Raw genomic sequence first — 14,049 nt, 5'->3', positions numbered from 1 at the left:
ACCTTCTGCAAACATTTTACACTGTTCCAATTTAATGCACATAAATGGCTAAGCTCTGAGCATCATCTTCACACTGAACCGTGAGTGCAGCATAGCCTGTCTGTCTGTATAAAGGAAAAACACAATCCTCTAGTTATAGCTGAATTATTGGTGTGAATATTACTCCTCTTAATCCAGCTGTGTGACCACATCCTTCTATATGTGTGTGTGTGTGTGTGTCCCAGGTGGGTGAGGACAGCTCCAACAGAAAGTTCTTGGTCAGCCGGCTGTTTGACGTGGCCGAGGGATCCACGTTGGAAGAATCCTCCAGTAGCTGCATCCGGCTGGAGTGGAACAAGGGCATTGTGGGACATGTAGCTGCAACGGGCCAGCCACTCAACATCAAGAACGCGTACGAGGTGAGGGTTCCACGTGGGTTTGTCTCCTTTCTTTGACATTACCAGGGCCAGTGTAGATGCTGGTGAAGCCTCTAATGAGGTGGTGTTCTGTGTGTGCATTTAAGTGCGTATGTGTGTGTGAGAGAGTGGAAACAGGCTTGTGTTTGCTTTGGGGTATATTTGAATGGTTCCTGCTGACAGAGCAGACTTGAGGGGGTAGGAGGGGGGGATCAAAAAGGGCAAGTAGGTCAAAGTGCTCCTCTGGAGGGTTCATCTTCACTACACACACACACACACACACACACACACACACACACGCACACACTCTTTATTATTATCTTTCACTGGTAGCTGCAGTCTGTGGTGACATTTTGACCCCTGACAGTTTCAGTGTATTGACCTTGGGAGTGATCAGGTTTCAACACAATACTACTCTTCCACTTCAGTCAATGATCAAACTAACCTGTCACCAACAATATGTTTCCAAGGAATACTTTGAAATACGCTTGTTCACTTAAAGGGAAACAGCCATTGTGGCTCTGTCCAGAATTAAAAACACAGCTCAGTAATTGACAATGGGAGTTACATGCTGGAACTATTTCTTTGGCGAACAACAATGCTGGTAGGTCTGTTTTTCACATCGCACAGAGCCAGGCCAGCTAGAAAGCTAGGTTCCCCATGCTTCCAAACCATATGATGAGCTAGGCTAACCACATCCAGACTGTAGTTCTGGACTTAACTGAACTTAACTATCACGTTTCTCTCTACAATATTGTGAGGTGTCAACTTTACTAAGGGCCTTGAAATGATGTATGTTATGATTTGGAGCTATATTGAATTGAATTGAAAAATTGAAGTTGGAAATGCCTTTAAAATAGTATTAAGACATGTATTGTATAAGCAAATTTTTAAGTGCTTTAGAAAAGAGCAATATAGATAATGTCACCAGCAAATAACAATATATAACATATAACTTAATTATTTTATAATGCTATGTAAGACTTATAAATACTTATATATTGAATATATCGATGAGCTGGACATAAAGAAGAGGTGAGTTGTCCTTAAGCTTTTTTATGTCATTTATCTATAGCTGCAGATTGGATTTCAGCACAGCTACTGACCTTTGACCCCCGCAGCTGCCTCCAGAATTTGATTTGCAACCATATTCCCTGCTTACGTCTAATAACTGATAATATATATACACCTACTGTAAGAATATGTTAGTGTGTTAGTGTTTATGCATGTGTGTCTTTCTGGCTGCACACTGAGCGCGACCTTCCTCTGGAAGAGTTATGAGCGTCTTCAAAAAGAAGCAGATGTGAGAGTAATGATTGTGTGTGTGTGGGTGGAAGAGAGAGAGGAACAGATAGAGAGTGGTAGAAAGAAAGCAAGGAACAGGGAGAGGGAGCAAGTATGTAGCTAAGATTAAATGCATGTGTTTTGTGTGTGGTCATATCAGTCTGACTTCAGTGTTCGTTTATCTGTGTGTGTGTTTGTGCATGTAACAGTGACCTCATCTAAACTGTCAAAAATATCTTTGTCTGCGATGAATTTCATTCTGAAAGTTCTGTTTTTATCTACTGCCAAAAATATAGACTTATATTATAAATCCTTGTAGATTTATAGGTTTAAAATCTATGACTGTACTCTTTCAAACCGAGTGTCCAGACTGTGGACAGTGGAATTTTACGGTTCCACTTTTTCTTTCATCAAGTGTCCTGTTCTTAATATTCTGTCTCGTTGAAGCAGTGAAGCTCTATTAGAAACAAGTGGAATTACATCACTCTTTAAACAGTATGTTTTGTTTTGAACAGCAGAAAAACATCTGTTTTCTTTCCTACATTGCTAGCAGTCATTCTGAGTGATCATGAACTTGACTGTGAAGAGAAGAATCAGTAAATATGAAAGCATCGTGTTGGAAGCCTGGTGTCAGGAAGTATCAGGAGTCAGCTGTTGGTATATGTATCCTCACGGGATGCAGGTATTAAAGGGTTGGTTTGTCCAAATGAAAAAGAAAAATGGTATCCATCACTGTAGACTTCTGATTTGATTTTTTCAGGTTTTACCTTTAACCTAATACAGTGGAGGGTCAGTGAACTGACCCGTCAACAGAGCACATTTCAAAACCTACAGATCTGTTTGGTCATTTAATCTTTGCATTTGACCTGGACATGAATTCCTTGTTCTGTCAGCAAATATAAACCTTTTTTCATTATTACTCGCAGCCAAATCACACTTAGTCTTCCAACCAGAGTAGAATTTTATAGTACCTTCTCCAAAACTAATCTATGTACATAGATCATCCCAGCTGACAGTGGGCGAGAGGCAGAGTACACCCTGGACAGATCGCCAGTCTATTGCAGGGCTGACATATAGACACAACAGCCTTTCACACTCAGAGTCACACATACAGGTAGTTTAGAGTCACTAATGAACCTGCATGTCTCTGGAGTGCAGGAGGATGCTGGAGTACCTGGAGGAAATCCATGTAGGCACACTCCTCACAGAAAAGCTCTGGAAGAACCAAGGGTTCCAACCCAGAACCTTCTTGCTGTGAGGCAACAGTGGCTAACCACTAAACCACGTCGCCTGTAAATATAAATGTATCTAAAAAGATATAGATAAAAAAAAGACTTCTCCTGAGGTTTTATAATTCACCAAAAAGCAGAGGAAAATCAGGAAGTCACAGTCAGGTGATGATGTGTCAGACTGAAGCTGGGTTATAATCACCAGCTAGATATGAGAACACAGTCTGCATATAATTGAAGTCAGTGTCATAACAATAATAACCAGCAGGACTTGTACTGCTAGCTTCTTGTTGTTTGCGTGAATGATCAGTGGATTGCATATAACACTGTGCTTTATGACCTGGTAACAATCTCTGTTGGACGTGTGTGATGTTATATGTAAGGTACATCACATTGTGTGACACCAGTGTATGTATGTATAACAACATGACCCCCAGCCTTAGAATCACCAAACATCAGTTAGCATTTCCTGTACTCCAGCTACACGCATCCTTGAGCGTGCCACATTTCACAAAAATAGAGCCTTTGTTTGAAAAAGATGAGGTTAGACTTTCTGCTTCACTCCTTCCATAAAAAAAGATTTCAGGCTGATTATGAAACCGTGTTCTTATACTTCAGGGACCACAAACCAGCATCATCAGTGTCTGGCATCGTTTATTTTGTGTGTGTGATTTCCTGCTGTGTACCTTCCTCCTTTGATAGCTCTGTCATCTGGTTGCCTGCCAACCGCGAGATGATGATGACTGAGAGAGAGAGAGAGAGCGAGAGAGAGAGAGAGAGCGACAAATAGAGAACAAAAGTGGCTGATGGGATGGTCCACCTGTGTCCAGCTTGCTTTGTGTGTGCATTTGTGTGTGTGTGTGTGTGTGTGTGTGTGTGTGTGTGCACCTTATAAGTGAGTGCACTTGAGGGTTCAAGTGTGTTTTTGAGTGTGTGAGTGCACGGGCATGTCTGCATAAGTGCGTGTAATTAATTCCTGTAAGCGTATGAATATGTGTAATGAAATAAATGATGCACGTGTGTGTCTACGTGTGTGTTTGTGTGTGTATTTTATTTCTTGTTTTCAGGTGAGACACATTGGTTTCTGTGGTGTGTGTGCATGATTCACCTTGTGTGTGCGTGTGTGTGTGTACAGTTCTCTTTGTGCACGTGTTTGTGTGAACAGAACAGAACTGCACACAGACACAAAAAACTATGTTGGTGTAAATCAATATATGTGCACGTTTACGTGTGTGTCTACTCATGCTGTACACTAACTGACTCAGTTAATGCACAATTATCTGAGGGTGTCATGCTGCTGGTTGTATTTGTGCAAGTTTATATATGCGTGTGTGTGTGTGTGTGTGTGTGTGTGTGTGTGTGTGTGTGTGTGTGTTTGTGTGCTATTGTAGAACCTGATACTGCTTCCAGGAAGTCCATCTGCGTCATCTGAGGGACTCCCCAGCTCTCTGATTGGATCTTTAACTTGCCATTAGTCTGCTCAGGATTACATTGAGATCAGCAGCACAGTGACAAACACCCCCCCCCCGTTTACATTAGTACAGCCCTTTGTGGGCTGGACTAACAAAGTGTCTCTCAGCAGCCTGGGGTAAAACCAAACTGCAGAGAGGGTGGGGGTGGTGGTGTTCTTATTATATTAATACCATCACTGTGCTGCATCCAAAATGCAATCTTGAGGAACAAATATCCAGCAGGACGTCTCTATCACTCAGTTTTGTTTGGATTTCACTTGATCCCACCACATATTTCTTGGAGTCTGAAAAAAAAATTGTGTGTGTAAACTCTGTGGGCAAAAAGCTTTCTCACTCTGGAGCGAGGTTTGGTGTAGTGAAAGGATGTTGTGTGGCTTGTGTCAGAGTGAGTCATGGTGGAACAGGCCATGGTTCGTGTTTTGATTCTGAAAACTGTGTAGAAAAGAATCACACCCATAAAAAGTCTGTTGACAGCGATGCTGTAAACTGGCCTGAAATAACGACCAGGTTGTGTTTGTTGTCTACCACTCTTGTTTAAATGACTACAGGGCAACACACATTGGTGTGTCACTGAGTGTGTGCCAGGTGATGCCTATAATACATATTGGTCATGTCTGTGCATGTTGAGGTACAGTACAGGGGTGAACCAGTGTTTTTCTCTGTTGTCTAAAAACACATTAGCAGCAAATAGACTGTTCTGTTATCAGCTGATCCATCATGTTAAATTGACTGGTCCTGATACATGATCGCAGCCTGTTATGGATCATTAGCCAACTTCAAACACTCACAGAGCAAATCTTTAACTTTTACCTTCTGATAAAACACATAAAACCACTATTACACTGATAAAAGTAACTGCTTAGAAATCTAAACCTCTGTGTTACCACAGGAATATCATTAAAAACACATCAGAACCTCCAAAACTTCACACATAACAGTCCAGAGAGACCACAATCTCCAGATTATCATCAGATGGCTGAAAATTGGGGATTGGTGAAATTCTGTCCAAAGTATTTTACTACAGAATTTCATTAAAAAACACTGCAGTGACCTCTGGGCTGACTCCAAAACTTAATCTGCGTTACTCAGTTCAGTTCAGTTCAATTCAATACACAAGAATCTAAGAAACACCTTTTACACTGGACAAAAACCCACTAACACTCACTGACGTCTGACTTCTGTCTTCAGTGGGAAAGCGTACAGTTGGCATTCATTCCTGGGTCCTGATTTTGCTCTGCCAGCTCTGATCAGCAGGGACAGAAACCTGCCCAGGTGAACCCACTGATTTTTGCCCCTTTTCCAGACTAGTCAGGGCCCCACCATGAACAACAGCTATTAAGACTTGTCACCTCCATCGATGACCTCTGTGACCACAAATTCCATCTGTTTCCATTCAAGCAGCACTCAAACGTCATTCAGTCAGCACTGAGTTTGAAGATACTGAAGTAAATGATGTAAAAAAGTAACCTCTGTAACAGAGTCGCTGCTCTCCCTGCTGTTTTCACTGTTTCAGTTTACCTGTGTTTAAAAACCTGCATATATGCACTCATCTTGGTGTAAAAAGGCCATTACAGTGGCAAGCCCACAGTTGGTCAACAATATCCAACACTACAAAGCTACATACTATGTTAAGAAGCTGAAGTTAAAGTGCATTTATCAGCCCACACAAGGTAAACCATTTCCTCTGCTGTGGCTGTTATGTCTGATGGCTTGTGGATTAAAACTTACCTTACTTCAACTTGTTTTACATGCACTCAAACACATTCCTGATGGCAGCAGTTTAAAGGACATGATTTGTGGAGTTGTTGATAATCTAATCTGTCTTTTTGAGGACTTGTCTGTGTGTTTCCAGTAATTTTAGAGCGGAGTTGAACAACAGCCTGCAATCAGTTCTTGTCCTTTTAAAGGGAAGCAAACCAGGAAATACCTGAAACAGCTGAAATTCTTTTGATAAAGGAGATATAAAACATTTCCTCCAGAGGAGTTTAGTTTACACAGGCAGTGCAGACGCTGCTGAGCCTTTTCACTAAATCTCTGAAAACTTCTTCAAGACTTATGCCATTAATAACTAGTCTTTAGTTTGATTGTGCAGACATGGAAATGAACATAGAGTCACTCTCACAATGTCACAAAAAGAAAGTTGCTAAAAATTGCAAAAACTCCTACAGGTCACAGGTCACCACATGGGCAATGCCCCTGTTTGCAAAATAAATAGAAGGCAAGCACCTTTCTCTTCATCAAGTTGGAGATTTCTCTATGACTTGATGAAGAGCAGGGTCTTCACATTTTCATCAGATGGCTGACAAATGCTGAAAATTCTCCCTAGAGAATTTCACTATAGAAAGATCATCCAAAACACAGCTCTGACCTGCTGTGCGGGCATGAACGTGGGGGGTCATGTTGAGCTGTAGAACAGCAGCGAGGATGTCTCGATACCGGCAGCGAATGTGATGAAATTCAAGACCCTGGGGAATAGAACAGTGCTGTATCCTGACATGTCGATGCATCAGCCTCTGATGACACACGTCGAATTGGCACCTGTTGCTTAAAAATTCCCTGTTGTTAATATGCCGGTGTTGTCATTGTAAACTGAATATGTGCCATGGAAGAGTGGAAAGTTGGCAGGTGCAGTAAGGTAAGTGGGGCTTAGCCACAACAGTTAGTTGTGACACCTTTGGTTACAGATGTGCATCCATCAAGAACATTCTCTCATTCCTTCACGAGTCTGGAGATTAGTCCACTCAGTTTAAAGTGTTGAGTTTAAATTGATGGCAAACAGGACAGGGAGGCTTCCTGCTAAACTATGATGAAATGTACTACTAACAAAAGCCTGTGTGTGAGCAGTGAGGTAAATAAAGGACACTGTAGTGTACAGTACAAAGCTATTGAGAAACCTGGAACATGCACAAAAATCCTGCTGCTCTACAAACATAAGGAACCATTTAATCTGACCATACCAAACCTGTTTTGTTTGGAGCGTAATTTTTAAATCAGTGTCGTGATTTTATAACACGCATACATACACAGTCCCCTTGAGTCTAGAGGATAATGGTAATGGACAGAGAGAAGGCGAGTGTTTAAAGGTCAGTCGGTGGGTGGGAGAGGAGCCAACAGGAGAATAGCCCTCTAAACAAAACATCTCTCCATCCAGCGGTCCTTAACGTGCCTTCAGAAGCCACTTCTACTCTCTGAAACTCAACATTTACACACTAAAGAGGATGTTTGCCTCTTCGTGACTGATAGCAAGCACCAACACAACTGTGTGTGTGTGAGGCTTTTGTTTTGGAGAGGAGTGGAATTTAGCTGTTGCATAATACTGACAGCTGCATGCATGCAGCTACTACATAATATCAGTTTCTTTATGCAAATTGGACCTGCAGCTGTCCTGAGTGTAGGTGGCTGAGCTGGGTTGTTAGGATTCATGAGGGTCTGAATACAGATGAGGCTTGGACTGAAGCTGCCAGCGGCTGATACTTTGTTCAAATGTTTGGTTTCCCTTAATTTGAGTTATGTAGTGTCTCAGTAGGAATGCAGAAACCATACCAGATATGACTGAGAAGCTGAGAAGAGTTGGTCTAACCCTGCTATTAGGACTTCATGTTCAAGTGATGGCACTGAAATGTGTGTGTTTGTGTGTTTTGCTTCCCCAGGACCCCAGGTTCAATGCTGAGGTCGACCTGATCACAGGTTACAAAACCCAGAGTATCCTTTGTCTGCCCATCAAGAACCACAGAGAGGAGGTAGGCAATACAGCTTCTTTTGGCTTATAGTAATAATAATACCAGTTAGTAATTCACCATGTCACATGACTTTAAAACCTCGCGGGAGTAAGGCACCTGCAGTGTTCTGCAGTTGCTTTTCTCCAGCTGCAAGTCTGTGTCAGATGCCTTCACTGACACGCACGATGTGTAGTACGTTTTTATTCTAAGCACTTCAGATCAGTTATCTCCTGTGGTTATCTCTTCCAAAGCTTTGATAGTCTACCCCAGCAGACACCTGCAGTTCACGTTGACCATCAAGTCGGGCAAAGTTAGCAGAAGTCGATCTCAAACGCACTTAATGTTAGATAATCTGACAACCACGTCCTTAAAGTCGGTGTAAAGCAAATCAAATTCAAATTCAACACATTACTTGTATCAGAGAATAGTTCCTTAAAACGTGTTAAGTCTGTAAACTGTTTTACATCGATTTCTTTCTCAGGATTTTATGGGCGGGTCTGAAACGGTGGCTCGATGACGCACTAGAGCCACCACTCAGCATAACCCCGCCCCTAACAGTAACCGTTAAAAATAGCAGCGCTGCGTTAGCATCAGTGCTTCTCCCGCTCAACTACTACAAGGTTGGCTAGTTAGCTATGCCGTCGTACCGCAAATACATCGCGCCTCGTTTAAATTTTCAAAGGCATTAAGAGGAGGTTGATTCATTTTGTGAACAGCCACACCACCAACACCCGTGTCTGCATTGACCATTTCACTCTGGTTAGTTTTACAAACTTTCATCGTAGACAACGGAATGAATGAATTGAATGAGGCTGAACCAGGGTAGCGAACAGGATGCTAACTGTCACTGTGTTGCATCGAGTGGACGAGCTTTCAGCGCCTGCAGAGGACACGCCTCCAGCGTCTCAGAGCAGAGAGAGCTGCCTATTTTTTCATGATTTTGAAACCGAATTTTATATATTTGCCGATTTTTTTTAACAATTCAAATTTAGTTAGGTGGTTAATAGCACATTTTTCTGTGGAGTGACTAACTCAGAACGCCATTAGTATTACTTTACACAGACTTTAAGAGCATGCTGGAGTCTACAGGACCCCTAAAGACAGACAGAACTTACAGTATTCCCAAAATAAATGTCAGTTAGGTTAGCGTGAATTTGCTAATCAGGAGTTACAGTGTTTTTACTTTTTATTCTTGTTTTTTTCGTGAAAATTCAACCAATTTCTTCATCATGGTTTTTGTTAACAAATTTGACACCATTGTCCATAAATATTTTCTCCTTTTGATCACTTCTGTCTGTGTTTTATCCATCTTACCCATCACAGGTAGTCGGAGTGGCTCAGGCTATCAACAAGAAATGTGGGGAGGATGGTGCCTTCACTGAACAGGATGAAAAGGTGAGTAAAGTTCACTTTAATTTAAAAGGACGACATCTTGTTAATGTTTAAAAATTCAGAAACGCTGTTGGCCACAGTATGTGCTTGACTCAAGTGTTGACAGACTGACTGGCATGTTCTGTATTAATATAAGCATAAACTCAGCTGTTCTGACCCGTGTCAAACTACACACAGCGTATAAAACTGTTCTCCTTTACCTCAATCCATCTCACTCCACCTTGTGTCCTTCCTCAAATAATCTGTCATCTCTCCACCATCACTTCCTTTCTCTTCTCTCTTTCTGCTCTCTTCTTCGTTGATTTATCTTTTTTCCATTCTGTAGTCCCGTCTTGTTTCTTGACTTTCCTTCCTGTCTGTTCTTTCTGCACGGTGCTCAGGTGTTGTTCTGTTTCTCCCTAACAGGACTTCTCAGCCTATTTGGCCTTTTCAGGCATTGTCCTGCACAACGCTCAGCTGTATGAGACGTCGCAGCTGGAAAACAGACGCAATCAGGTGGGTGTGAGTGTGTGTTTCTGGAGGTCTGTGCACAAATTGACACAAATCCTTACACTGTGATTGTGTATTCTTCTGTGTGTGTGTGTGTGTGTGTGTGTGTGTGTGTGTGTGTGTGAGTAGGTGCTGTTGGACCTGGCCAGTCTGATCTTCGAGGAGCAGCAGTGTCTGGAGGTTTTACTGAGGAAGATCGCAGGAACCATCCTGTCCTTCATGCAGGCCCAGGCTTGTACTGTCTTCATTGCTGACGAAGACTCAATGGTCAGTGAGTGCGCACACACACACACACACACACACACACACACTTTGACTTTTGGAATCTATACATTTATTCACAACTGCAGAGTCGTGATTCCGACATGAATTCTCCCACTCTTAGCTTTCAGTGCTGTTAGTCGGTCCTGGTTCATACAGTGACACCTGTGGTTTATGGTGGTTGCAGCCTGTTTTACAAACACAAGTCCCAGAGTTGTGTTTGAGATGATACTTGTATTGATCAGTGGGGGCAGCAAATACAATTGAGTAGCTACATCCAGTACATGTATTTCCTGTTGGTCTTTGTGCGTGGATACTCACTTTCAGTTCTGTGTGGTTAGAGGCAGACTCAAACTACTATATAATGAGGCAGTCACAGAATGATATCATGTTGAGTGGCCATTATTGTCAAAAATGGAGCTTGGTGCCATGAAAATCTCAAGTATTTTAACTAAAATTAGGAGTAGTGAATGTGTTCCATTGTGGTAATTATTATAAATAATAAAATCCACACACAGTATCTGGACACTTTAATGAAATGTTGTAGGGTAATATGGTATGGTATGGTAGTGCACTATATAGTCAATAGGAATTATTATTTTTTTTTTTTTTTTTATTTTTTTTTTTTTACCATCACTGAAAAAATGTGAGCTGATAATACAGCCTGTGTGTATATGAATAAATACTGAATAATTAATGATTCAGTAGCACAAAGATGAAGTGTAAGAAGTGAACATTTCTTGGAGCCAGTGTGTGCATATGTAATGCTGCAGAGAGCAACAAGAGAGGAAGTTGTCAGGTCCAAAATAAAAAAAGTGACAAATGCACTGACTGCTGCAAAGTGAAATGAGACAGTGTGAAGGGAGTGAATGATAATGATGCGAAGCAACAGTCACCATATATTGTAGTAAACAGAGCAGTCCTATCAAGCTTTATTGTTGAGCACAAACGCAGTGTATACTTTGTCGACTCGTATTTCATCAAGTTGTGATCATTTTATTCACTATCAGAAACTTTATCAGTGAACAAACCGAGTCTGTCAGTTACTGCAGATAGTGAACTAAGCAGTATTACAGAGAACCTACCAAGTTTGTTGTTAATGAAGTACAGTATCTACAAATACAGTGTACAGGATATAAAATATTATATAAACAAAAAATACCCCCAGCTGGTTTTGTCACACAGCAGCTGATTAGGTGTTCAAGGTCAGAAATCAGTTTTGTTATATTTACTTTTTCCAGGAAATGTTTGTTTGTGACACTTGATAAAACTGATGTACAAATCGCTTTTTAGAAGTCACAGTAGATACAGAAGTAACTTGAGATATGACTGAAGTATCATGTGATGTTTTTTCAAACTTTACCCTTTCTGTCATTTCACCTCTGAGTTACATAAATACATATTTAGTGTCTTTTAATGCAGTGTGATGTGTCTTAAGGCAAAGAAAAACATTTCTTTCTCTAGCTTCTTGATTCATCATTCTCAGCTCAGGAACATGATATTTCTATCATCCCTCACCTGTGTGACCTTTAATCACCTCATTATTAAAATCTTAGTTTCTGAGCACATTCTAATGCTCCTGTCGTCTCATGATAAAAGTTTGTCTCTGTCTGCATAACGTGTAAGACTTACTCTTTTAGAAATGCACAGCTTCTTACACACAAGACAAAAGAAAGTCTTGTCATCCACTCATCTCCTCCCACCTCTCCCTCGCTCCATCAGCCTGATATCTGCAGACTGCTGGTCCAGCTAGCTTTAGCTACCTGGAAGGTGGAGAGAGACTGGACAAAGACAAAGTCCAGACTAGTTCAGTCAACTTCTGTGCTTCGATCCTGTAACAGAAATATACTCATTAACAAACACAAACTAAGACTGAATCAGAGTCTTTTCAGTCTGTTCAGTCTCATAAATGACTTACAGTGAATACAGTGAGAGTCAGTTAGCATGTGAGTCACAACGTTCTGCAAACATGCAGTGCACAGATATTTTACTATTATGTCACATTTTTGAGATAGTCTGACTTACAGTTGATATGTATCTAATTACTTTATGACTGAAAATAATGCTTTTTTGCACTGTATAATAACTGTATTTGTATGATATCTGCATCATTTACACACATGTAAAAACAGAAGTTTTTATTACCGTAATTTCCGGACTATAAGCCGCTACTTTTTTCACACGCTTTGAAACTTGTGGCTTAAACAATGATGCGGCTAATTTATAGATTTTTACGGGCTAACGAGCTTCATGTTGCAAAAACATTTAGACTCCTGCGGCTTAAAGACAAGTGCAGCCTGTATATGTACTTTTTTTGTTTTTTTTCTTTTTCTTTTTAAATTTAGTGGGTGCGGCTTATAGTCAGGTGCGCTCAATAGTCTGGAAATTACGGTAATAGTTTGGACATGAAAATGACACATTTTGTTAAGATTCCTTAAGACAGGCACAGTTTGCAAAGAGAAGGAATTTCACAATAAAATGACAGATAACTAACAGTAGAGACCAGCCCAAAAGCTACAGTAGATGTATTTACCATTATTTTTTATATATGTTGCAGTAAATCATTTGTCAAGACATGGAACAGCTATTGAGCAGTTAATGAACAGATGATTTAAAATAACAGCTGTTCAAATAGCTCTATAGCAGAGGGGTACAACAATGGAAGGCTGTTTTGTTTCACTGGTTGAAAAGTGAAACAAAGTTTAACAGAAGGAAATGAATAGCAGCTTTTTGGAACATAATCAGTTGTGTCAGACAGAGCTCTGACACGTCTGACAGCAAGTGGAAATGCAGAGTTTCTGCTCTGCAAATCACGACGTTTTATACACAAGCAGAAGTAACAGACGCTGGCTGAGTTTTAATGTAAATACAGTCTATACTTCTGGCTGACTGTCTCTTTCACTTTACTCTCTCTCTCTCTCACACACACACACACAGTACTATGTTAGTCCTCTGTGGGCATTAACATTTGTTTTGGCTTCTTCTCCTCAGGGGCATCTAGTACCTGAAAAACACACACTGGCACACTTCACACTCACACACAGGAAAAGGAAGCAAATTAAGTGTCATACACTGAGGGAGACTGATAGACAAGCACGGTTACACTATTCCCACATCTATCTAGGTGCTAGTCATCTAAAAATCAACTCATGGCTGCACAGAAGCTCAGTGTGGTACTCATTTTTACCATCATTCCAAATATTCCACCAGGAGGACTCTGGGCTTCCACTGGCCTGTGTTGGTCCTGATTAATGACACAGCGTCCTCTGCTTTACAGTGCTCTCTATTTTCATCTTAGACAGGCCACGTGGGTGAGTATAGGTGGTGCATTTATATTTTGTCTTAAACGATGTTTGTGCAGTAATTTAAGGGAAACTTAAACTCACTTTTGAGTAATGGGATGTTTATTTAATCCTCTGCTAGTGATGAATTTTGCCGGTTATAGCACCTAAGAACCTGCAATCTGGAGGAGGTCATTTGACTGTTTCTGCCACCAAATGTCCTGATCTAAACCGGTGGATGTTTATGTTAAATTATGTATACCAGCTTAGCATGATGCAACAAAAGTGTTGAGTTGGTGTAGATGTTACTTTGTGTCTAGATATACATGAGAGATTATGGACAACAACTGGAGACACCATTCTAACACTTATGTCACATTCTAAAAGAATAATTTCCACTTGCACTGTAGCACTGAACTGGAGTATGATGATGACAGTTCCTCCTTGACCTTGACAATAGTAGTTTGACAAAATAATCTTTCCTTAATGTCCACTTACTAGCTTTTCCCAGAGCTTTCAACAGCATC

General features: G+C 40.8%; 1 protein-coding gene across 3 annotated transcripts in view; it reads left to right on the top strand.

The window, feature by feature from the left end:
* The window catches only part of pde5ab (phosphodiesterase 5A, cGMP-specific, b), an 84,864-nt gene that overhangs the window by 30,029 nt on the left and 40,786 nt on the right, over positions 1–14,049 (top strand). For all 3 annotated transcript variants that reach the window (XM_018674320.2, XM_018674318.1, XM_018674317.1), the window contains exons 3-7: positions 225–398; positions 8,031–8,120; positions 9,423–9,494; positions 9,897–9,986; positions 10,110–10,247. In XM_018674320.2, the coding sequence (XP_018529836.1) occupies positions 225–398; positions 8,031–8,120; positions 9,423–9,494; positions 9,897–9,986; positions 10,110–10,247 (564 nt within the window). The remainder of the gene's footprint in view (positions 1–224; positions 399–8,030; positions 8,121–9,422; positions 9,495–9,896; positions 9,987–10,109; positions 10,248–14,049) is intronic.

This window comes from Lates calcarifer, linkage group LG14 (assembly GCF_001640805.2).
Source record: "Lates calcarifer isolate ASB-BC8 linkage group LG14, TLL_Latcal_v3, whole genome shotgun sequence".
In the NCBI taxonomy this organism is placed as follows: domain Eukaryota; kingdom Metazoa; phylum Chordata; class Actinopteri; family Centropomidae; genus Lates; species Lates calcarifer.
The sequence above is the reverse complement of the archived record's forward strand: the minus strand, read 5'-3'. Positions and strand labels throughout refer to the sequence as shown.